Source organism: Astyanax mexicanus, chromosome 25 (assembly GCF_023375975.1).
Source record: "Astyanax mexicanus isolate ESR-SI-001 chromosome 25, AstMex3_surface, whole genome shotgun sequence".
NCBI lineage: Eukaryota > Metazoa > Chordata > Actinopteri > Characiformes > Acestrorhamphidae > Astyanax > Astyanax mexicanus.
This window is the reverse complement of record NC_064432.1, coordinates 19,996,494-20,023,123: the sequence shown is the minus strand read 5'-3', so window position 1 is coordinate 20,023,123 and position 26,630 is coordinate 19,996,494. Positions and strand designations below refer to the sequence as shown.

The 26,630-nt window shown below is 39.1% G+C and overlaps 1 protein-coding gene across 7 annotated transcripts in view; it reads left to right on the top strand.

Annotated features, from left to right (window-relative positions):
- adgrl3.1 (adhesion G protein-coupled receptor L3.1) overlaps window positions 1-26,070 on the top strand; it is a 127,310-nt gene extending 101,240 nt beyond the window's left edge. For 3 of the 7 annotated variants that reach the window (XM_049472630.1, XM_049472629.1, XM_022681998.2), the window contains 10 exons: window positions 1,102-1,311; window positions 3,567-3,787; window positions 7,071-7,137; window positions 8,340-8,431; window positions 15,874-16,042; window positions 18,079-18,207; window positions 19,257-19,353; window positions 20,739-20,864; window positions 22,023-22,040; window positions 23,288-26,070. In XM_049472630.1, the coding sequence (XP_049328587.1) occupies window positions 1,102-1,311; window positions 3,567-3,787; window positions 7,071-7,137; window positions 8,340-8,431; window positions 15,874-16,042; window positions 18,079-18,207; window positions 19,257-19,353; window positions 20,739-20,864; window positions 22,023-22,040; window positions 23,288-24,153 (1,995 nt within the window). In that variant the 3' untranslated portion in view covers window positions 24,154-26,070. The remainder of the gene's footprint in view (window positions 1-1,101; window positions 1,312-3,566; window positions 3,788-7,070; window positions 7,138-8,339; window positions 8,432-15,873; window positions 16,043-18,078; window positions 18,208-19,256; window positions 19,354-20,738; window positions 20,865-22,022; window positions 22,041-23,287) is intronic. The other 4 variants (XM_022682001.2, XM_022682003.2, XM_022682002.2 and 1 more) reach the window with 4 other exon arrangements.
- The last annotated feature ends 560 nt before the right edge of the window (window positions 26,071-26,630 follow it).

Sequence of the window (26,630 nt, the reverse complement as noted above, 5' to 3'; positions counted from 1 at the left end):
CCCACATCCCTGAGGCTGTGTTAATGGACGTTGTAGATATGTATGAATGATTAATAAAAACCCATTGCATTTGTTTCTATGTATGTGTGTGTGTTAGTGTACTCAGTGAGTGCTCAGTTTTGCAGGCTCTGCTGCGTTCGTTTTCTAACACAGGAATGAAATGAGTGTGTTATTGTAACACAGGGCGACAGAGAGGCTGTGGAAGAGCGTCCCGCGTCATTTCGGCTCGGTGCAGATCAGACAGTGCATTAAGCCGAGCCGGACGCTTTACGCTTTTAAAGGCTGAGGATTAAAAGCTAATGTCTTCTTAAAGGAGAACATCAGTATAAACATAGGTAGCTGTACGTTTGGACCAGATACTTGGGTTCAAATTTAGTCTAGTTCTAGCCCACATGAGAGTTTATCAAAGTGGTATCTTACCCAGCTCTGGCTTGTGTCTATGGATGGTCTATCCCAGAAGCCTCCAAGCCCAGAGAAGTCAATGCCACTTTTTGGACATTGTTAACATAAGGCTTCTGTTTTACACAGAAAGGTTGTGTAAAAAAAAGTGGTATTTGGGAATGTAGTAACTGTATTGTTGTGCTTGACAAAGATGTGTAAAACAAGCCCTTCCCCTAGTGGTTCTATCAGCTTGTGGAGAATGACAGTTCTTGGAGAACACGGGTGTTCAGCTTAGGCTTGTGCCCTTAACCCTTCACACACTGAAATTCCTCCTAATTCCTTAAATGTTTTTTAATGATGTGCACTGTAAAAGAAGAACTATGATCATTTCTAGCCATTCCCTCTTTGAGTAACATTGTTTTTTAAAATTTCAATCATTTTCTCACACATCTGTTACAAGCTAAAGATTCTCTGCCCATCTTTGTTTCTTAAATACGCAGCCTTTAGTGAATATTGCTCTTATATTGCTGTTAATATCGCCTGTGTAAAATCAGGTCTGAAACACAGGAATTTAACGTTAAGTTACACTCTCTCTCTCTCTCTCTCTCTCTCTCTCTCTCTCTCTCTCTCTCTCTTTCTCTCCCTCTCCCTCTCTCTCCCTCTCCCTCTCCCTCTCTCTCCCTCTCCCTCTCCCTCTCTCTCCCTCTCTCTCTCTCTCAGAAGGCAGATCAGATGCAGAAGCTGTTATTGGATCTGATTACGTGGGTGGGGATTCTGCTATCTCTCGTCTGTCTGCTCATCTGTATCTTCACCTTCTGCTTCTTCCGTGGCCTTCAAAGCGACCGCAACACCATCCACAAGAACCTCTGCATCTCACTCTTCATCGCCGAGACGCTATTCCTCACTGGCATCCACCGCACCGACCAACCGGTGAGAAACAATATACAATATATATACAGTTCTGGAAAAAAATTTGAGAAAAAAAAAGAAAAAAGAAAAATTCGTTTCTTTAATTTAACCAAATTGAAAAACCTCTGGATTATTATCAAGAGGAAGAAGAAACACAAGCCATCAAACCAGGAGTGGGATTTTTGCTGCAGGAGTGGCATAAAGTTATCCAAAGGCAGTGTGTAAGACTTGTGAAGAAGAACATGCCAAGATGTGTGCAAACTGTTATTAAAAGCCAGAGTTATTCCACCAAATATTAATTTCTGAACTATTAAAACTTTATGAATATGCACTTGTTTATTTGTTTATTTTTTCATTATTTGAGGTCTAAAAGCTCTGCATCTTTGTTATTTCAGCCATTTCTCATTTTCTGCAAATAAATGCTCTAAATGACAATATTTTTATTTGGACTTTGGGAGAATTTTTTTCCGTAGTTTATAGAATAAAACAACAATATTCATTTTTACTGAAACATATACCTATAAATAGCAAATTCAGAGAAACTGATTTAGAAACTGAAGTGGTCTCTTATTTTTTCCAGAGCTGTATATATACATGCCTTTATCATATATTTTTCAGTTCTTTTTCTAGGCCACAAGTTATATTTGTTATAAACATTTTATTTAAATTAAATACCACGTCAAAATATACATACAGTACCTGTACATACAACAACCTAAATAATCTAAATACATCCAACATATATTTAACTCACAACATCCAGTGCCTCCCAGCTTCCTCTTAGTGATCATGATGGACTATAGCTAGAATGTTTTACATACCCACATATAAACAGATTCTTTTAAAGGGAAAGAGCTGTAACTAAAAACAGAATGAGAAAACTAAATAGCATCAAGAATTATATATATATATATATATATATATATATATATATATATATATATATATATATATATGTATATATATATATATATATATACATATATATACAATGTCTGAATCAGGCCTGTCATTTAAGTTTGGACAATAAACAATACTTGTGTCATTTTATGACCTTTTTATACCAATAATATAATGATAATATAACAGCATAATAATAGTACAATATCCAAAATCCAACCTTTAAAGAGCAATAATCTTTTGAATAATCTGGTCTGATTTAGCAGAATTAATAAATAGGAAAATGTCTGTAAATGTTTGAATAGTAGTGTACCTCTCTGTACACACATACAGCACAGTGATATGTTCTGCATCAGTGGTTAGGGATCATATCCACTGTTCATTATTATTATTATTTTAATGTGTTTCATGTTGTAACACATCTGGTTAAACCTCTGTACTAATTATCAAATCTTTCATGAGCGAAGTGTGTTATGGCAGATTTAGCAGCGCTAAGAGACAGGATTCCCAGAATTCCAGCTGAGATCCACTGGCTTGTATCTGTAATCTGTTCACATCTGTTCATCACATTTTTTTAAATAATATCTGTTTATTATATGATTAAATGTCACTCTTTCATGGTAGTTTCAGGTTAAAAATAACCTTTGTTTTTCATATGACTACTATTACCTACCATTCAGATGAAATACAGTACATTATTACAGTAAAAAGTTAATAGAATGAAAACTGTGAATAATAGACTTATAATAATATAATAATAGACTCAGGGTTATATCTTTGTACACTTCAAGTAAACTGGTGCACGTTCATCCTAGATAAATTAGATTATTAATAAAAAACATTTATCATTAATAAATAAATTACATGCTTAAAGAAATAATGACAAAACATAAAATGCAAACACACACACACACACACACACACACACACAGACAGACAGACACGCACACACACACACCCCGTCCTGTAAGTGGTTAAGAGTGGCGCCTGGTTGTCGTTAATTACCAGACAAGAGTGGATCTTTGACCTGACTTTAATAATGGAAACCTCTTCACGTCCTGGGAGAAAGAGAGAGAGAGTGGGAGACGGAGAAAGAGAGAGAGATTGATTAATAGAGGAAGAAAGAGAGAATAGGGAAAATCTATTGGGAAACTTGTTTAACTGGAAAAATGCTTTAAAAGCATAATCAGGGAGTGTAGTATTAGATTAGATTTAATAAGATTAGATCACATTCAACTTTATCACAGAGAAAGTACAAGCAAATGAAAAGCAGTATATAACAGTGTGTACGTGAGTGTGATGTGTTATAATTGGCCTGTAAATGTTTGCTGATTGTGTTGGTTTGTGTGTGTGTGTGTGTGTGTGTGTGTGTGTAGATTGTGTGTGCTGTGTTCGCGGCTCTGCTGCACTTCTTCTTTCTGGCTGCGTTTACCTGGATGTTTCTGGAGGGGGTGCAGTTGTACATCATGCTGGTGGAGGTGTTCGAGAGTGAATACTCGCGCACCAAATACTTTTACCTCACTGGATACGGCGTCCCCGCCCTCATAGTCGCTGTCTCCGCCGCCGTCGACTACCGCAGCTACGGGACGGACAGAGTGTGAGTACACACACACACACAATGCATCTCTTTTTTACATCTACTGTACTATACCGTCAAAACTGCTAAAGATATCAGTGATTATGTACTAAAATACAATCTTCAGTTATCGTCATAATCAGTACCTCAGAATTCAGCAATGACTGAATCACACTGATCGTCTCTCAGACAAACTGTTTTGCTGTTTCATTTTGGAGCATCTGATGAAGTCACTGGGAGATATTTCATGGAACTGTAACCTTAAAACTGAGGGAGGGGGATCTCCTGAGTAGAACCTGTAAAAGAAGAGAAAACAATTAATTAAAAAGCTAGCTAAACCATAGCACAAACTCAAGGCTAGTGTTGATCTTATGTATGCTATGTTGGTCAACTGTGGAGCTTCGAAAGTGGCAAACAGTAATCAGGGAAACTGCGCAACTCGCTGGCTAAAGGCAGAACTGGGCATTTTTAGGTGAGCAGATATAGACATTCCATGAGCCAGCAAAAAAAAAATTAGACAAGACACAAAAACAACTGATAACACCATGGCAGTTGAAATATACACAAAAACTAATTACAAAAATAGTTTTATAAAAATGTTTTGAGACAGACAGGATGAACTTTCGAATGAATTAACGCTTTGGGTGGTTGTGGGACAGTTGTGAAGAAAGTAAGTCTGGAGCCCTGGATATAAACAGATATTTACGTTTTCATTTGTGATGTTCATATACATATATCTGCATCAGTTCATATTTATTTTTCTGCATCACATTTCCAATCTGCCATTTATATTGCTTGAACTTTATTATATTATTGATATATTATATTGATATATTATTATAAATAGACTAACAGAATGTTCCAAAAACAAACATATATGTATTAATGAAGTACAGTAATTGACAGAAAAAGGAAGGCTTATTCTAATTGGACAGTGTTTGTGTTTGGGCAGCAACAACATGCAGAATCTGAATAGTACTGATGATATTCAAAGGTGTTAAAAGCTGTAAGTGAAGGCTATGGCCTGAACCCTGGCTGTGTGCTGTTGGATATTTTTTATGTGTTCAGTCTCTGAAGTGGTTAAACTCTTGAAAACTGTCTGATCTAAAGCGATCTTCATACGGGGAGCACTGGGGCGACGTCCCTGCCGCTGAGTGGCCAGACTGGCCCTGGAGGAACGTTCTTCCCCATCAATATTTCAGCAGAAATCATCACTTAAATATGAGATGTTGCATGTGGCGCAGGAATAAGTGACGGTCAGTCCGGTGTGTCTAGTGCACAGTTTCTGCCCAGGCCAAAAATATAGGTCACACTTCTTTAACCCTTTCACACACACCCACAGAATTCTTGCAAAAATGTCAGATTTTCTCATGTGGCAAAAATACAAACCTCTTAACTAAAGCAGATTTCTGTGTGAACTTTTATTATGTTATTATTTTTTTAGGTGCAGGGTCAAAGGTCTGAATTTCTGAAGACAGAACACCGTGCACTTTTAGGCAAAACCACCATCTTTTAACCTAAAAATATTTTTCCTTTAGTTTTATTAGTTTTTTTCTAAGTGTTATCTAAAAATTTAAAAAGTTAAAAATTAGGCCCATGTATGCGCAACCACCGTGGATCACCTGGTTACACCACTATCCTACCAGTCCTTACCTCACTTTCTTTATGCTAATTTTTTAACTGTCCCCAGAAAACATTTAACATACTTTTCTTAAAATGTACAGATTTTCTCTTCAAAGACAAATGTGGTAAAACAACAATGTTTCTCACAGTAATCAATGTCTCAAAATGTTAAAAATTAAAGAAAAAAGTATAGTCACACTAAAAATATTCTGCTATGGTTCAACAGTTTTAGGAAATATTTGCGTACTGTAAATAAGCATATAATTAGTATTATTATTATTATTATTATTGGTTAGTGTGTTGTTTTTCAACCATGTTAGTATGTGTGTTCAAGTTAACCTAACTAAACATATGCAATATTTAGACTCTAAATTTTACAATTCAGTTAAAATCCCTTTCAAAATCTCTAAATTCAATAATAATACTTTCCCAATGTTAAGTTGGCAAAATTCAGTAAATTACTTCTAGAATTAAAAAAATCTGAAAAAGTCTGTTTTTCCTTAAATGTTCAAAATAGAAAATGTACTTTGCCATTTACAAATTGTGTATAACTACACTAATCTGAAAAAAAGTTTTATAACATTCTAAATTTATTTATAATGCTTTATATAGCATACACAATACCTCATAAATGCTCTGATAAGATTGTACAGTCATAAATGTTATAAAATACAAGTTTGTGACTTTAGAAAGCAAAGTTTCATACTTCCATTTCCATAAGAACATAAGTGTTATAAAAGGTGTTTTGATGTTTTAAATGTCTGATTATGATGAGTAGTTGTTGTATAAGACTCTTGTGCGTGGTGGTGTGGTGTGTGGTAGATGTCAGTGAGCAGTACGCTGGGTGTGAGGAGAATGGTTAGAGTGGTAATGGATGAAATACAGTTCAGAAACAGTGAGTTAGCATCATCGTATTCCAGCATACATCACTCCTCCTGCTGCAGACCATAAAGTATTAATAATCTCATTTACTTCCTGCATTTATTTCCATATAGAACCCCCCCCCCCCCCCCCCCCCTACACATACACACACACACACACACAGGTTCTGGGTTTAGAGCTGAGGGCAGCAGAGACGTAGATTTAATAATTCAGTTATAGGCTGTCAATCAGATTCTTTATGTTCTGAATGTTCCACAGGCTTCCGGAAGGTTCCACAGTCGTAATGATGTTCCGGACATCAGATTGTGACGTCTGTACCGTGCACATTAGATTACATCAAGAGACAAGCTGCTCACTGTTTTACTGTCAGGATTTTCTTATAGTAGTGTGATTCAGTTTCTTTCATTTACTCTACCTTTTTTGATGATTGCAGACCATATGAATTCATAACGTCTTCTTCCGCAGCCATGTCTTTGGAATGAGTGTAGTGTGTAGTTTAACATTGTCTTGTTAAAAAAAGACATCGATATCCTTGGAAAATATGTAGCCCTGACAGCATATGTTGTTTTAAGGTCTTACTGTACTTTTCTGCATTAATGCTGCATCACAGACATGTTTTGACACTTTGACACTATTGATTATCTCTCACTATCAGACCTCATTATTCACATGGCTTTACCACGAGCACACTAACCAGTGTACAGCCTCACGAACAAGACAACACCTCACAACATATACAGCTGTGGGCATTGAAAAGCTGTCCCCTGAGGTAACACGCCATGTCTTTTCTTGTGTGCAGGTGCTGGCTGCGCTTAGATACCTACTTCATCTGGAGCTTCATTGGCCCTGCAACTCTCATCATCATGGTGAGCATAAAACTCACACACACGCACGCACGGGCGCACACACAAACAGAAACACACTCATACAAATATACATGGAAACACACAAAAATGGAGAAGCCACTCTCACACACACACAGAAACACACTCATACAAATATACATGGAAACACAAAAGGATGGAGAAGCCAGTTTCTCTCTCGCTCTCACACACACACACACACACACACACACATACACACGTGGGGGGCACAGATAATGGTTTTGAACAATCGCTCACTCACTCTCGTTCTTTTTCACCCAACTCCCCCCCCCCACCTGCCACCCCACCCGCCGTCTCTAACACACACACCCACACACTTGCAGGGGGCACGGATAATGGTCTGCCGAGGACATTTTACCAATTATATGAAAGTCACAGTGTGTTGGGTGAACTTTAAAGCCCCACACGACGAGACGACAACCGCACCACAGAGAGAGAGAGAGAGAGAGAGAGCGAAAGAGAGAGAGAGAGAGAGAGAAGTTAGGGGGGGTTAGAGACAGAGAGATGGAGAGGAGGGAGGAAAGAGTGGGGCAGAGAGTGAGATAGAGCGAAAGACAGATTGATAGAAAGCAACAGAGAGGCTGAGAGAAAGAGGGGAGAGAGATCTAGGGAGAGAAAGACAGAATGAGAGAGAGAGGGAAAAGTGAGATGAGAGAGACAGAAGGAGAGAGAGAAGAAGAGAAAAGGGGTGAAAGAAAAATATGGGGAGAACAAGGGAGGTGAGGGGGGAAGGTAAGAGAGTGAGACACAAAAAAGATGGATGGAAAGAGACAGAAGAGATAGAAACTGGAAGAGAAAGACAGAAGGAAAGAGAGATTGACAAAAAATAAAGAAAGGTAAGAAAGAGAGAAAGGAGGGAGGAGTGAGTGAGAAGAAAGACAGAAGGGAAGTAAGAAAGAGGGAAGGGGTGAGAGAGATGACAGAAAGGAGGGTAGGTAAAATTATGAAAATGAATTATAAATGAGGTAAAATAAGTGTCATTGGTATAAATGATTCAGGCTTATGACTAATTTGGTTGATAATTTGTAAGTGTAAAACTATAGCTATAAATATTTACAGGTTATTAACTATGTGTGAGTACGGTAAAAACTGTACAGTTATTGCTAGCGTGAAGTTACTGCATTCTTTGTTTCTGACCATGTTTCTGTGTGTGTGTGTGTGTGTGTGTGTGTGTGTGTGTGTAGCTGAATGTGATTTTCCTGGGCATTGCACTTTACAAGATGTTCCACCACACTGCTATTCTGAAACCAGACTCTGGTTGCCTGGACAACATCAAGTAAGTCTTTTTCTGTGTGTGTTTTTAGTTTAGATTGTATGATTTATCTGAGGAAAAAAATGGTTGGTCTTAGTTATATAGCTTTGGGGTTAAAATATATTTTTATATATTAATATGTTTGCTGCACAACATAAAATATTTGTCTAAAAGGAAATTTTACAGGTGAAAGAAGTGGTACAGTTTAATGTCATTCTGTGTAAAAATGTTGGAGCTATACTTTTGGTCCATTCAAATAATGTCAGTAAGTGAAAAAAAAACTGTTAAACAATATAGGTATAAGGTTATAAGTATATAATATAGGTTGTTTTACTGAGAAGAGCACTGCGCCTCCTAAAAGTGAACCGAGCACAGGTCTAGTTCCTCTGTAAACTGCCCCGCTCATGTTTTAGCTATTTTTTCTTCTCTAAACTGTCTCTCCATCTCCAACACTTGGTTAATATCACCACAGCATTTTTACTTTGCCCCAGAATTATTATTATTTTTTTTTAACTTTACTCTGCTATATCCTAAGATGGTAGGGCTACACTTAGTAGTACACTTATGGAGTAGCTAAGTTGTCAGTGATGATGAGCCGTCAGGACTTACCAAGCTGGTTAATTATACTGTTATTGATCATGTGGGGTTTGGTGTGCTGTTGGTCGCAATAACATACATTTTGTGCAAAGTATGATGTGCAAAATGGCCAATGTGATGTAATTAGCTATTAACCAGACAAGAAATGTTAGCATAGTTAGCCATGCTGGAACTAAGAACTAAGGTCAGCGGAGAGCTAGCTAACATTAACAGTGAGCTAGCTAACATACTAACGCTCGCATTAAGTTATGTAGCTACATTACTGGGGAGAGAACTAAGATTAGCGGAGAGCTAGCTAACATAGTAACATTAGCAGTGAGCTAGCTAACATGCTAACATAACTAAGGTTAGGAGAGAACTAAGGTTAGCGGTGAGCTAGATAACATAGTAACGTTAGCAGCGAGTTAGCTATGTTAAGCTTTGATTTTCAATACAACAAAAGAAATTATGTCTACATATTTGGGTCTTAAATTATTTTTATTGCGATCTAAAAAAGGTTTTAAAAGGCATTAAATTTGACTTTTAAAATGGTGCAAAAACCCTGCATTAACACTTTTACTGTTGAAACGCTACACATACTGGACAAACTATGATCTAGTTAGAATAATCCACGTAGAGCTCAGATGAAATCCGAAGCTTGTCCCAATAAACACCTCCCTCCATTAACTGTGAGTTAAAGGGCTGAGGGGTCGAGAAAGGGACAGTGTGAAGTGCGCTGGAACCTGCCCAATCACACTGTGTACCCTTCTAAAAGCATAGTACACTTTGCTGCTGTAGCCCCCCCCGAGCCCAGCTCGAGACTGGCGAATGTGAATCTGGGTTATTTGGCGTGTCTCAGCGATTGATTATTCCTTTTGATGTTCATAATTCAGTCTAGAGTTGCTAGAAGAAAGTTCTGTGACCCAAATTCAGAACGGCAATCGCAGTTTTGGTGATTATTAAAAAAAGAAACGCATGATTTCAGATGCAGTTTTATGTTCAAAGTGCAGGAGTGTGTATATATATCTATATGAAAGAGTGCTGAGATCAGAGGGATCCAGAGGACTTCTGGTCCGTCCGCAATGTTGTTCTGTTCCAGCTTCAGATGCACCTGAGGCAGGTAATGGAGGTCTGGACATCCTGGCGAGGGCTGGTGGTGACCTGGCGTAGAGAAACTTCAACTTTACAAAGCCAATCCTAAAATACTAGGAGTGTGATGAGATTTTATTTTATTTCAAAGTTGAAATATATGATATATGAATCAACAAATCAAAGACTGCAGGTGAATTTTTAAATATTTTGTAAGTAATCTGTCTTGTAATGGAGGTTCTGCAGCTGGTTTTACCCTAATTTCAACTCCATCTCCTTTGTATGGTCTCACAATTATTCTCACAACTACTCAACCTATGATTGAATCTTTATTAGCTCTGCAGGTTCTCTGTTTCTTTCCTTATATTTATTTAAAGAAATTTAAATACACAACAGCAACAACTTGACAACAGCAACGCAGCTGTGATTGGTCTGCTTGAAAGACCACACACTTTGTGGTTTAAATCATGATCGCAGAAGTACTGGGGGCATTTACAGAGTCCTAGAGAGTGATTGGGGTATTTGGCTCAGTTAAACTGCTGCTGGAAAAGGGCGGGAAAGAAATAGTTCCAAAGGGGTACGTCCAATAAAGGGTGCATCAGTTCCATGTGTCAAACTTCTGGTAATTATTTGTGTGAGTAAAAATACAGTTTGAAAGGTTGGGTCTAAAAGTGAATACTAAAAGTGAAAAATCTTGTAAAATAGTGTACTGATCTATGATTAGTTCCCTGGTTTAAATCCTGTTCATGTAGCCTGCCATCAGCTGCCGGAGCCCTGAGAGAGCACAATTGGCTTTGCTCCTAGATGGTGCTCTCTTCCCACATCACTCAAAAGGCATCTGTCTCTGTGATGCTATTTGGTAATGCTGCATCAGCAGCAGTTCAAAAAGAGGTGGAGGCTGACTTCACATGTATAGGAGGAGGCATGTGCTAGTCTACACCCTCCTGGTGTTGGGGGGCATCACTAGTGATATGGGGAGTCCTGCTGAGTGGGTTGAGTAATTGGCCTCGTAAATTAAGTAGAAAATGGGATAAAAATTACAAATATTTTTAAAAATAAACAAATAGTGTACTCATGCCAAAATTAATACCATTCCTCTTACAGCACAAATAAGACCTCTGTCCCAAATCAACCACAAGCACTCAAAATAGTGCACAAGCTAGCCAGTGTAGAAGTGCAATTATCAATGTAGTAAGTAAACTGTAACGTGTGTGTGAATTGTGATGCAGAATGCAAAAAAATATATATATATATTTGATGGACTAAGAAGGAGATGTTCTTAAGATGTATTTTTAAAGGAATGGAGCCTCCAGAAAAGGCTGCAGCCGCTCTAAATAGAACATTCTGAAGCTCCCCAGGGAGACATCATCTCTGTGCTAACGGCTCTGATGGAAAGACTAAACTAAGACGAACAGAACATCCTGATCAGTGAGGTTACCTTTAGGGAAACAGTCATTATGAAAAGTGTTTTCATCGCAAAATGGCAGTTTGATAAATTAAAAATCTTTTCTTTTCTTTTTTTATTTGCATTTTAATGCCTCTAACTTGTGTAGGAAGTGCAGCTTAACTTCCAAAAAAAGTTGAAATATTGTGTAAAATGTGAATAAATGTAAAAAAAACAGAATCCAGTGATCTGCTAATCACAGACCCATATGTTATTCACAGTAAAACAATAAACACGTATGTCATGTTGAAAGTGAGACATTTTGCCATTGACATTTCATTTAAAACTTGATTTAGCAGCACACCTCACACATGAATGAAGAAGCCCTGTGTCAGCACCCTTCAGAACACAAGTTTAAGCCCAGAGAAGAGAGCAGTGTTTCTGGATGGTGTTGAAATACAGCTTTAACTTCTATGTGTGGATTGCATGGTGAACTGAAAGTGATTTCTGAAAGTGTTCTTGAACCCATGCAGTGATTTCCAGGACAGAATCAGTACAGCCTGTTTTAATGCAGTGCTGCCTGAGGGCCCAAAGATCACCAGCTTCCAATACTGACTGTCAGACTTGTACCTTTTCCACAGGGTTTCTACAGATTCTCTGAATCGTTTTATGATCATTAGATGGTGGAATATCCAAAGTCTTTATAATTGTACTGTGAAGAACTTTTTTTCAAAAACTGTTCCACAATTAGTAGAGACAGGCAGATTGGCAGATGATGATGCTATTGTGGATAAAATAGGGGTCTTTCAGATTTACATTTTAAACAGCATCCCAACTTATTTGTAATTGGAGTTGTAACTAGAAATGTACAGAAATGTAGAGTTTATCGATGGATAAACCTGAAGTTAGAAACACAATTAGCACCAAAGAGAAACAGGAACAGTTATAACTTCCGCAATACAACATATAAAAAGTATACTTTCATACAACAATAAACAACAGTTCCATACTGTTAACGTTGCTGAATTTTATAAAAAGTCTCTTATAATTTAGCTCAGGTTTCATGCAGGTTGTGCTGCCTGCACTATTTTACATTCATTCATTGATTTATTTATTTATTTATTTTTCTTTTGTTTTTGTTTTTTACAGTGCAGTGGACACTGTCCTAATCTGACTGGGCAGTTTTCTCAGTTTTTCTTTCTCCTGGCATCACATTTCTCTGCTTAAGTGTGAAATTGTGTAGTATAGGGGAAAAAGCCCATTTTATACCATCATCATCAAATGTGTGTGTCTTGCTCATTTATTTATTTATTATTTCCTGCTTGCTTATGTATTCCATCTTTTTGAGTTGTGTTTTGGTTTATTTATGACGTTTATAAATCATTCATCAGCCTCTTTTCTGTTCTTTCTGTTTCCATTTCTCTCTGTTTTATGATTTCAGCGTTCTGTTCAGGCATGCCTTGTTACAGATGCCCACCGGTAAGGCACCCCAACCAATCAGAACCTGTGCTCTCAGATCTGTGTGTTCTGATTGGAGTGTGTAGCCCCCTGTCCTTCCTGTTTCTTGTTTAAGTTTGGCTAGCAGGTGCTGAGCTCACTGTAGAGTGTAGGGCGTCAGGCAAAAATACACATACACAATATTACTAAAAGTATCTGCTCACTTACACAAATCATCAAACTTCAGTTCCTGTCTCTTTTACAAACACTAGTGAAAAAATGGGTCACTCTCAGTGAATTCCAGCCTGGTGCTGTGAGAAGATGCCATCAGTGCTACCAGTCCAGTCGTGAAATTTCCTCACTACTAAATGTTCCACATCAACTTTCTGCAGTCAATCACTACAGCCCTCCAAAATTCATGTGTCCTTCAAAGAACTTCACGTAATGTGTTTCTATGGCCGATCAGCTTCCGTCACAAAATACAACACAGACAAGCAAATGCTTTTGGCAGTACAGTGTAGCATAGTGTGATGAGAATTCTGGAGGAGGAATTATCATAAACTATTTCATATTCTGTATGTGAACTAGTGCACTAGTGTTCTACAAATGTTTTGTTGTTTTCTTAGTTCAGTAGGAGTTAGATTTTTGGTAGTGACTGTATAGCGTAGTGTTACTACAAGCAGTTCAGATCAGATCACTAAAGTACCCTCATCTTAAAAAAAAATAATAATAAAAGCTGCAGTCAGAAGGAATCAAGTGACAGGAAGAAAACTCCTTCACTTTATATCTCTAACTCTCTCTTATTCTGTCTCCCTCCATCTCTCCATAACTCTTTGTCTATTATTTTCCTCACTCTATATATCTCTATCTTTCTCTAGATCTTTCTCTTATAGTCTCGCCCTCACTCCATCTCTCTCTGTACATCTCTCTTTCCCTCTCACTGTATCTCTTTCTCTATCTTACTATATATCTCATCTCTCTATACATCCCTCTCCCTCACTCTTTTTCTCTCTCATTGTGTCCTTTTCTCTATACATATATCCCTCACTCTATATCTCCATTACTCTCTCTCTCTCTCTCTCTCACTGACTCTCTCTATCTCTCTCCCATACTTTATATCACTCCCTCCCTCACTTTCTTTCACTTACTCGCTCTACCCCTTTCCCTATACCTATCTCTCACTTGCTAACAGTATAACTTTCTTTCTTTCTCTCTCACTCTATATCTGTATTTTTTCTATCACTCTTACTGTCCCTCACTCTATATCTTTCTCTATATCTCTCCCCATTGTTTTCTCTCCATTTCTCTCACTCTATAATGTTTTATCTTTCTCTATATCTCTCTTACTCTAAATCTCTATCTTTATATTTCTCTCCCTCACTCTCTTTCTCATTTACTCTCTATACATCCCTCTCGTCATCTCTCTCTCCCTCACTCTCTCTTGCTCTCTTTATCTATACATCTCTCTTCCTCACTATATATCTCCCTTTTATATCTTTTATCTCTCTTTATATCTCCCTTACTCCATCTCTCACTCCCTTACTCTCTCTATCCATCCCTCTCTCCCTCACTCTATATCTCTAGTGCTCTCTCCCTCACTCTCTCTAACTCTAAAATATTTGTACCTCATTGTGTATTACTATCTTTCTTTCTCAATCTGTATCTCTTTCTTACTCTCTCCCTCTATAAATATGTATACACATCTTCCTCACTGTAGACCTCTTGTCTTGCATTTCACTCTATATCTTAGAGATGATGCTATATATATCTCTCTCTCACTTTCTATCAATCACTTCATGTCTCACTCTTTCTCTCTTCCTCACTCTCGCTGTCTGTCTATCTCTTGTTTTCTCTATAATGATAATGATGTTTAGTGCTAAACTACAGTCTGTGACAGTAGCTCAGTTCTCAGTATAAATGACTTACTGTAAATGTGTGTGTGTGTGTGTGTGTGTGTGTGTGTGGGGATGACCTTATGTAGTAAATGGCATTAGTAAATGGTTGTGAATCTCAGTGCTAAGTACAGGCTAGCAGACATTAAGGCGGGAGCCAGCAGGACGTTGGGCTCGGGGGGGGGATAATGGGCCGGGCCGGCGTGCGGGTGGGTTATATTCCAAACCGACTCATTGTTCCAGTCCAAATACAAGCTGCTGAAGTGCCAACACTGTAATGTTCCTGCATAAAGTAAACTGCCTCGGGCTATTAATGGGGTCAGGTTTCGCTTCTCTGCTGGTGTGTTTGCATTAGTGTGTGTGTGTGTCACTTTTACTCTCTACATTTCTCTTACCGTCTTATTTTTCATAAACAGTAGTTTTAAAATTAGCCTATTTTTATTTTTTTGCACTTGTCTCACGACCCTGAGGCTGTTTATATGTTTTAATGATGTAGAAACATAATTAACCTGCTGATGTTTTAGAAATAGTTTAATAAATCAGAACAGGTTGGGAGAGTTTGAACTATGCAAATAATATTTATATATTGTTTTTACATTTACTTCTATTGTATTTGATTGCAGACCGTAAGAACCTATAATAATTGTTGAATGTCAGAATGGTTCACCACTAACCAGATGTCTGAGGAATGTAATGCCTACATCCCAGGAAAGTCTTATAATAAAGTAGTTATGATTAATGGTCTAAAACAGATTACCATGGTCCTGATGGAACTTGTACTCAGATGAAACGACAACTAACCCTCTTGTCTTGACTATTCCTGTAAAAGTATGTAAAAGAAATTTGAATCGTTGTTGCTCACTTTAAATAAAATAAATAAAAAAATATCCCAGTGTTGAAGGATGGAGTTTAAGCATTATCTTATGTCTCCAGTTAAAAGTAAAGAACTATGGATTAGAAACTGATTTCATCTGATCAGCTGCATTTAAGATTAGGGGCAGATTGTATTGCAGTTGTGTTTTTGTAATTGTAATTGACGTTATATTATTTATTGTAATTATATAATACTGTGTCTCTCTCTCTCTTAGGTCGTGGGTTATTGGTGATATTGCGCTGCTGTGTTTGCTGGGTCTGACTTGGGCGTTTGGGCTGATGTACATTAATGAGAACACCATGATCATGGCCTACCTCTTCACCATCTTCAACTCCCTGCAGAGCATGTTCATCTTCATCTTCCACTGTGTCCTGCAGAAGAAGGTACCCGTCTCCTCTCACACCAGCTTTCAGAACTGCTCTTAACTTTATTATCTTTAACGTGGGGCTAATAATTATTCAGCTGCCAGCTTACTGCAAAAACCTGCTTGGCATTTTATTCCTTCTTTAAGACCTGTCATGATAATTAAAATAATAATATTAATTAATATAACTCACCATTGTTACATTTTTTTTTGCTGACTATCATTAGATAGATGTGTTTCCTTACATATGTTTTCATGTTTCCATAGGAATGAACAATACCTATATTTTAGCAAACGCATCAATAATAGTCCTTTCATACATAAATAGCCAACTGTGAAAGGTGCAAGTGTGTTACTTGAGGCTTTAAAAAATATATATTATTAATAAATAAATATGCTAGAAATATTGGAATGACAGTAAGCCAAAACACAAAATCTAAAAACTATTAATACTTAGAATTGCTATAATACTATCATTATGTGTGTGGCATAACATTTTCTAAAAATGATCCAACAATCAGTTATTTCTACACTGCAAAATAAATACATCTTAAGTCAAATTTATTTTTTCCTCCAATAAGATGTTTGTCTTAACAAGCTTTGTAGGAATATGATTATTTTGTATCATATATATAAAATGCTATTGTGACAGGCGTAGTGCTATTAGTGTCATAGTTCAAAACCATAGGTAGTTTCCCAGCCTGGAATTAAGACGAGGACTACACAGCATTTTGGAAAATATAGTCTATGCCTAGCCTTATTTCCCTGTCTGGGAATCTGCATGAGTTAAAAATAGTTTTAAAATAATTTTCCTTTTTAAACATTGTAATAGAATAAATATTCTCCCACAGAACACACTGCTGTTTTTTCCTGTGTGCAGACTCGTTATTCTTGGCTTTGAGCTGCGCGTTATTAGAGTTTTGGGTTTTGGAGGCAGTAATCATTTACAGGCAAACCCATAAATCCTCGGTTTGGTCCAGCTCGGATCCTCAGCGCTGCTTGTTTAGGGTCTTCTGGGGCGCGCCGGTCCAGCCGTTTCGTCCTCTGAGACGAGCGTCATAAAACTCTGCGATTTTCCTGGCAGGTCCTGCACCCCTGCTTTGAACAGCTGCACAAACAATAACATGACGTCCATCTTAACTTCGTTAAAAAGCAATTACAGTCTGATTATAGCGATCGCAAGGGGGAGTGCGAGTCTGATAACGAACATTAATGCTGGAGAAGAAGTTTTTGGATCCAGCGAAGCAGATCCAGTCCCCCGTGGATCATAACTCAGCAGAGGGTGGGACGGCTTTAGTGTGGGTGTGTCTGTCCGAGTTCTGGGGCTGCGTTTAGGACAATAATGGGTCATCCAGCATGATTATTATTTAATTCACATTCATAAAAGACGCAGGATGGGAGTTTCCTGATGTCAAATTCAGGGAATACTTTATAGTTTCTAGACACACACAGAGTACTGTACATAAACTTACACACACACACGTAATTTAACTTTAACAACTTTAATTTGTTTTTTTTTAAACAATGTCATGGCCCATTTTTAACTACTACATGAGCATTAAAAAAATATGCAGATGTAGGGTGTGTGTATACAGTAGATATTCTAAATGCAATACAAGAGTTATTCATTTTATGTGCCATGTGATTTAATTTCATTTGTTGCTAGTTGACAGTTCTAGCCAAATGCCACCAGTCACCATCATTACCACTATACTGTAGGTGGAAATGCCTTTTAAAGTGTGTTCCTGGTACACACGTGACACTGTGGTTCAGTAAATGTTAAAATCCCACACAACTTTAGAAATTGACTGTACTATCCTTCTGCACCCACTATCAGGCCTCACTCCAACTCCCATAATGCATCTGGTCCTGCCATAAGCACACTAGTCCGTGTTTAATCTAACTCACCTTACATCTTATACAGGTGTAGATGTTCCCAAGCTACCCTGTACAGTTAATTACAAACATAGACGTCCTGGAGAATACAATTTTTATATTGTGTGTGTGTGTGTGTGTGTGTGTGTGTGTGTGTGTGTGTGTGTGTGTGTGTTTTAGGTGCGTAAGGAGTATGGCAGGTGTCTTCGTACACATTGCTGCAGCGGGAAGAGTGTAGAGTCGACTATCTCCACTTCCACCAAGACCAGCACAGCTCGGACACCTGGACGCTACTCCACTAACTCTCAGGTAACACACACACACACACACACACACACACACACACACAATTCAGCCATGCCTCCCTCCTCCCATTCGCTGTTCTAACCCTACCAATCCCCCTCAAAACCAGTCAAGCCCAAGGCTATGTCTGTTAGCATCACAGCTCCAACTTTGCCAAAGCTAGTTGTTAACACTGAGGCTAGTCCTTTCCAAAGCTGTTAAGGTCAGTTAGCATGCTAGAATTATAGGTAATTTGTTTAAAATCTCCAAATGTTTGCACAGTGTACTGTATCAACATATTGTTATACCACTCAATGAAGACTATTACTCAGTCCCTTTCCAGCCAAATACCACGCTATGAATGTAGGCCCTTTTCGGGACCAAATGCTTAGTTTACATCCGGGCTGAGTGCTGCGTGAGCCAGTTCCCCAGTTGCCAAGTGTAATATGAGATATAATATAATATTGGCCCACATCACTTGTGCTAACACCGCAGTTGCCGAGTGTAAACCACATTCAGCCCGATTCCTCTTGGTAGATACATCACCTGAACTCGGGCCAATTCTTCATGCTGGGCTTGTGAGGAGGGGCCCAGTTTCCACAGGGTGGTAATAACGTGTGATCGGACTGCCTATTAACACAAGGAGCAAAAAACACACCCACAGAGGGGGCGTGGCTTCATTCTCTGTTTAGGATGCTATATCTTTACATAGAAATTACGTGTTTACTGTATATTATTTTTAAATTGCTCCTTTAAAATCTGCTCTATAAGATTGTGGCTTCCTGCTCTCAACATTTTTTTTCTGCTAGCTGAACATAAGCAATCGCAAGAATAAATAAATGAAAGTTAATGAAGCATATGTATAATAAAAATGTGCTAACAGAAACATTTTGTATCCCAAATGATCACTGTGTAAAGGCACTGTGGAAAGATGTATTTTAAGTGAACCTTTTAACAGCACTGTGAGAGTCTTCAGTTTTAGTCACACATACACTAAATAAACTCTCCTGTGGGAGATGTTTGATTTAGGATTTAATATTAATAATTGTCTCTCTCTCTCTCTCTCTCTCTCTCAGAGTCGTATTCGCAGGATGTGGAATGACACTGTCAGGAAGCAGTCTGAGTCGTCTTTCATCACTGGGGATATTAACAGCTCAGCTACTTTAAACAGAGGTAACACACACAATGAAAGGAGAATACATTGGATATGCATATGAACGTTTTTCCTTTGTTTATTTTGGACAGTAACTGAATACTTTCTGTACAATAATGTAGCTAATGAAGCAAGTAAATTTAATGCAGCACTTTTACCCAGAAGAAAGAATACATACACTGTATGTGTTTACAGTGAACACAAGTTACAAAAATAGTCCATCACAGTAGTGTACTACTCGTAGTGTAGTAGCTTTGCACTTCCCTGAAAGAAAAAAAAAAGTGAAATTCAACAAAATTTTATTCTCACAAGTCATTCCTGCACTTTGATCTGCTGTTTTATATTAATAGTGAATAAGAAGAACAGCAAGTAGTGTGTGTGTCTTTTGGGGAGGGCAGTGAAAGAAACTGGAACAGCATCAAACCGCTCTTCCAACTTGCTGACACTGAATCCCCCTGCAGTCCAAATGCATCGGACATCTGGTGTTTGTGTGCGCGTTCTGCTTACCGTCAGACTTCTTCTTGTCATGGTTATATCTGAATGCTAAGAAGATTTTCTCCTCAGACGTTCTTTTCTGCTGCAGGTTTTCTCTGAAATAGTGTTAGGGACAGCATTAACCTGGCTTACTCATACTGGACTGCTTTCATTGAACGATTGACCTCCCCAAGTCATTCATGTAGAGCAACTGTTAGCAGTGTGGACAAGCTTTACAGAAAGTCAGAGCAGTCAAAATCCAGAAATATATAAAATTTCTACACGTTTTCAATAAAGTATTAAAAATCTGAAGTTTAAATGGAATCATAGTCCAGACCAAAAAAATAAATAAATAAATGGTCTGACCAGTAGAGGTGGTATTATTCTGGATCAACTGAACCATGTTTATTTTTTTGGACACTTTGGAATTTTAGACTAATTAGAGGAAGCTGAGACAGACTATTGCCACCCATTTAACAATAGAAAAAGAAAAAGAAGCAGTGTTGTGCCTAAATTTGACTCCCTTTGGTGTGGCAGTGTGTCATGCAGCAGTATGGGTACATCAGATTATACTGGCTGCTCCTGTATCTACTATGACTGTAGATTAACCCTTATTTATAAACAGAAATTAAAGCAAGCTGTTACACTTATTCTGCTGTGCGACACACATGCACAACAAATTCTGACAGGCAGGCATAAATCGACAACACCTGTGCACACACTTCCTGTGTTTGGACAGCATGTCTAGTAAGGGATCTGTTGTTAATGGTAAAGTACAGTGCACAGATTGTTGTCTTTTTATTAAGCATCACTCTAACTGTTCTGTTTGTCTCTGTTCTGTTCTTCTCACTGTTCTCTCTGTCTATCACCACCTGTCTTTCTATCTTTCTCTCTCTCTTTCTGTCTGTATGTTGGTCTATGTATATTGTAGGTACCATGGCTAATCATCTCATCTCTAACGCACTGTTGCGTCCTCATGGCACTAATCCCTATAACACACTGCTTGGAGAGTCCGCAGTGTACAATAACCCGTCTGCAAACATGTTCAACACGCAAGGTTTGCTCTTTTCTTACACACACACTCTCACACACACACTCACACTAAATTGGATATCCATAAATGCATCACACACACCACGTATACATCACAGACGTGTACTACTGTACATATACAACATTACCAGTGAACATCTGCTGTCAAAATGTTTATATCATCTCTCATTATTCATTCATTGACAAAAATAATGCACCCTAGATTGCTGCAAAATTCTATAAAAGGCTCTCAGAGGCTACTTCTGGGTAGTTATACTCTTGGTGAAAGATTGTTGACTAATACACATGCCTCTCCGTGTCACTCGAACACATTTTGCCCAGCTGACAGAGTTTGAGAGGAAAAGCATCATTGGACTGTAATATTGTAACCACTTACATATATCATTACATTCACACATATAAAGCTTCATTCCACTCCAACTATCAACATCTTGGTGCGTTATTTTATTTTGTTAACGAGTGTACTTGACAACTTTAAAGCAAAAAACAGTAAACAGCCCCACCTCAGGCTGTTTTTGTTACTCTGCCTTTAAGATCCATCTTGAAAGTGTATGTTCACATATAGAATGTAAAGACAATGTTATAGTTAAGCCTGCATAAGTGCCTAAAGCTCAAATCCTAATCAGTCACTCAAACTATTCCTTTTAAACTGCCGTCCTGTGCATTTGTTCTGCTGTTCTGCGTTCATTAATGTTCGGTTCATTAACTGGAATATAGTTCATTAGCTGATGCATTTAAAAAAAAAATGTCCACACTTTGTTTTATGATGCTTTTGGGAGTTGTTTGTGATAAATAGAACCTCTGGGAAATTCTATTCACAAGCTAGGTTTGGATTTTATTGGATAAAAATATACACATTTTAGGCCTGTCAAAGTTATATGGAAATATGTTTATCTGAGCAATAAGTGTATATTCATATTATAAAATTTAAACACAATGCTAAGGTATTTGTTTGAACACAAGCTTATCAAGACATTAAACTTTTTACAAAATAAATATTTAATTTTGCAGAAATGTCAACTTTTTTTTTTCCTTTTTCAGGAATTTTTGATATGTGTTTCTGTATGTTTTTTCTCTGTACATATCAAACACTTTCCCTTTTTGTCTTTTGCTCTGTCTCTGTCTGTCTTTCTCTCTCCGTCCCGTCCATGCCGATGTGCAGCCTCCTACAGAGATTCAAGTATGAGTCATTTTCTTTTCATTACCTACAGCTTCATCCCTCCGTCTCCTCCTCCTCCTTCCAGTCTCCTCTCCCCATCTCCTTACTACTCATCTTTTCACCTCCTCCTCTTATGTGACTACTCCCTGTCCCCTCTCAATCTCCTCAGTTTCCTGTTCTCTCCCTCTTCCGTTCTATCTCCTCAGTCTCCTGCTCTCCCTAGCTGCTCCCCTCTCCACCCCAATCTCCTCCCCTCTCTACCCCAATCTCCTCCCCTCTCCACCCCATCTCCTCAGTCTCCTGCTCTCCCTAGCTGCTCCCCTCTCCACCCCAATCTCCTCCCCTCTCCACCCCAATCTCCTCCCCTCTCCACCCCAATCTCCTCCCCTCTCCACCCCATCTCCTCAGTCTCCTGCTCTCCCAATCTCCTCCCCTCTCCACCCCAATCTCCTCCCCTCTCCACCCCAATCTCCTCCCCTCTCCACCCCATCTCCTCAGTCTCCTGCTCTCCCTAGCTGCTCCCCTCTCCACCCCATCTCCTCAGTCTCCCTAGTTTCTTCCCTCTCCACCCCATCTCCTAGATCTCCTCTTCTCTCCATCTCCTCACCTCTCCATCACCCCTGCCACCTGTGCTCCATCCGCTCTGTCTCTTCCTCTTCCAGTCCAATCCTCTCCAGCATCCTTTTCCCTCCCCTGCAATTAGAAAAGCTGTATATTAGTTCTGTATTCATTCAGGGGCAATATCCTATTAGATATCATCTTTCATAAAGTCACGTTGATGTCATATCTTCAACCTATTCAACCCTATTAATGTACTATTATCGTATTTTACTGAATCTGTAAGTACATTTACTCACATCAAACACATGTACACACATTCTCACACAAACACACGTGTGTGCAAATTTGTGTGTACATATTTCATGTGAGTAATTGTAGTACATAAGATTTAAAACGGTACAAGCAGTCAACACAGTGGATCACTTATTCATCTATTATTATTATGTTTTCTAAGTGAAAACAAGTAAACAAACTACAGTTATTTGGAGGGGGATTGAAAATTAATTAAATTTTAAATACTTTGTGCACTCAACTATTTTACTTTATATTTAAAAAATCAGTAAGTGTGCGAATACTTATAGTGCAGAAATAATGATATAGTTACTGTAAAAGTTGCACAGTAAATTATTGGTGTGTTTTTGCAGTGATAATAGAACAGAGTTCTGTAAACAGTTCTTCTCTAATTGTGACTCATCTTGTGTTTTCAGAGGGCATGCTGAACAACGCTCGTGACTCCAGCGTCATGGACACGCTGCCGCTCAACGGTAACCATGGCAGCAGCTACGGCATGGCGGCGGGCGATTACCTGACATACAGCTCGCGAGGCAGTGAGCCGCCCACCACGCTGGAGAAGAAGATCCTGAAAGAGCTGACGGCAAACTACACTGCGCCATACATGACTGCGCCAGAGCGCCAGGGCAACCCCAGCGCCAAGCTCAGCAACCACATGGCCAATGGGGGTGTGCCCAAGGATGACGTTATGGTGCTAGACAACCCTGGCGCTTTCCACCGGCACGACGATAGCGGCGGCGGAGGCCTCAGCCTGGAGATCATCCGGGAAGAGTCACAAGCACCTCTCCTGCCTCCCAGGCCGCCCCCGCCTGACGGTCATGCCCCGCCTACTTTGCACACTTTTTCCACCCACCGGCGCCTGCCACAGGAGAACAGTGAAAGTTTCTTTCCCCTGCTGCCCAATGAGACTCAAAATGCACTAAGAGACTCCATCTACACAAGCATGCCCACGCTTACCGACCTGCCCCGCGGCACAGAAGACCTCATCAACGGACTCCACGATGATGAAGACGAGGACGACGAGGCTGAGGAAGAAGAGGAGGACGAGGGCAGCGAGCTGCAGATCCAGCTGGCCAACGGGAAAGGGGTCGTTGGGGATGCAGACGATGTGTACTACAAGAGCATGCCAAATCTTGGCTCGCGTAACCACATACAGGAACTGCAGAGCTACTACCAGATGGGCCGAGGTGGCAGCGATGGCTTCATCGCACCACCCGAGAAGGACGAGTCGTCGCCCGAGGAACAGCCACAAGACCCCTCCCACCTGGTCACAAGCTTATAGAGCTGTTTGTGATAATGCAATGCACAAGGCACGGGAAAACCACTACCTACTGCACTGATAGATCCTTATTGACCAGACCGATAACCAGATCAGATAGCTTACCCGATACCAATGAAGACCAGTACCCGATACAAATTAGCACTAGTAATCAGTACCTGTTAGGGCCTGATTTCAGTCCTAGTACCATCTCCACTGAGCAAATATAGTGTGGTTTGTGTACCTGTTTTACACAACAGAAAGACCCCACTTCATTCGAACCTTTAAGTGGAGGGCTTGACAGACCCATTTTTTTAATAGTCATTTTGAATAGCTTGATAAACTGACCTGTTGGATTTGAACTGGGACAGAGCCTACCAGTGGACATGGCGGACATCTGGAGCAATGGATTCCAGTCAGAGTAACGTCCACTCCTGCACCACTTCACCCCTGTGTAATGACTTTGTCCAAAAGCTGTCTGGGTATCCTTCAAGCTCCTGAGGATTGCTCTAGTGTCAAATGCATACAAATTGATAGCGACAGACTAGTTGCCATTTTAGATGATTATGTATGTTGATAAGACACCAACCTGGACCTCGACCCTTATAAAACTGCAATCCTTAAAACTCCACCAAGACACCACAACTCTCTAGACTGCAGACGGCAGCGACTCTGCTGCACACATTCCTTCCTGTTTAGCACCGAATACCGTTTTCAGAGTACGAAGTCATGACAAACCATGTAATCCTAAAGACTCGAGGAAGTGTCTCTTTTCTTACGTTTATTTTTCTGTAACAATATCAGTTATTGAGAGGTAATACGCACTATTAACAAAAACACGGGACAGATTTCTATGTAAAATGTACAGAGCCCCCTGCATTGCATATGATCATATGCGTCTCAAGTTTTTTGATATACTTTTCCCTCCATATGTGTTTGTGTAGAACTTAGACCAATCCAGAAACTGTGCTGGTCCTCCGTACTATTCCCCCCTATCCCCTCCCCAACCGTGACCACTAGGAGTGACCAAACTCCCCAAACACCCACAGCTCGCCTGCACAAACACACATATATTCACACAGAAATGCAAACACACTCTTCCTTATTTATAACCAAATAACACACACCACTCTTCTTCTTTTAGAAGCATTGCTGTCACAGTCATTTCACTTCCAATGAAAATTTTAAAACTACATTTTTATGTTTGCACACTGTGTTGATCCTGTCTGAAAGAAAGCAGGCTCCGGTGAAAATCATGGGCTAAGAAAGCTCTGGAACGTTCCAGTTATCACAGATCTGATTACTGATCAGATCACAGTAGCAGGAGATCACTGGATGCCCTGCTGCCAGGCTGAATCAGTATCATCAGCGTAGTATAATATACTCACCTGGCAGTAGATGGCAAAGGGTAAAGGAGGGTAAACGAAGGTGTTGGGACCGGTGCCCACAGGGTCGAGTGGAGCGAGAACAAAGTACAAAAGCTTTTTCTCTGCGAATAGAAGAGCAGGCTATCGAGGTCAGGCATAGTTTAGCGCTGTTTGAAATGATAAGGGGCTGTTTTTTTATTTGATTCAGATCTACTGTTTACTCTTTCTCTAAACGAGATTTCCTGTAGCTTGCACATCTACTTCCTTACTGTCTTTCCCCAAGAAAAAAAAACTTACTGCATATCTATCCCCATGAGGTGCTTTCACAGATCTGAACCGTCGGATCGATCTTGGGTAGAGGAGAGATTTTAAAAATCTGATCGGCACTGAGACCTTTTTTATCATTATGATTATTATTACCATCAATATTGTTATTATGATTATTACGATATCTATGGAATTATTATTTATTCTTTTCATATGCATTCTAAATTGAATGAACTCATAACTAATATTTGTTGTAACAGTGAAAGTTGTTTGCCAACAAATAAAATGACTGAATTAATATTTAGAATATTTTGTGGAGGATGAGTTTGTGGGTTTTTGCACTTTTAGAAAGAGAATGATCATCAGAACGGAATGATGGGTATTTTGCTAGTCAGTAAAAACACAAATGGAATTGTGTTTTTATTTATTGTAGCTCCAGCTTATACCTCCAACATCATCATCTGGAGAAATCTGATCTGGTGAAATTGACTTTGGGTGTTTTAAAACATGATAACGAATATGAATTTTAGTTTAGAAAAAATATTAAATAAGATGAGAAGGTTTGTAGAAAAATGGTTGTGATTTCTAAACACTTCACACAGGATATTTTTGTTCAAGCCCTTGAATTAGACAACCCTGGTTGCACTTCAGTTGCATCTCATTTACTTAATTACTTCAAATTTTGTGTGGTGGGATACAGAGCCCAAAACATTTAGATTTTGTCACTGTCCAACTAGCATTATCTAGCCCTGCCAATTCCCATGGAAGCTAATGAACACTGCACTGACCTGTGGGATATGCTTGTGATTTCTGCCAGAGGTGCTGGACACCATCATTACCTTTCATTGCACTCACTGTCCACTATGT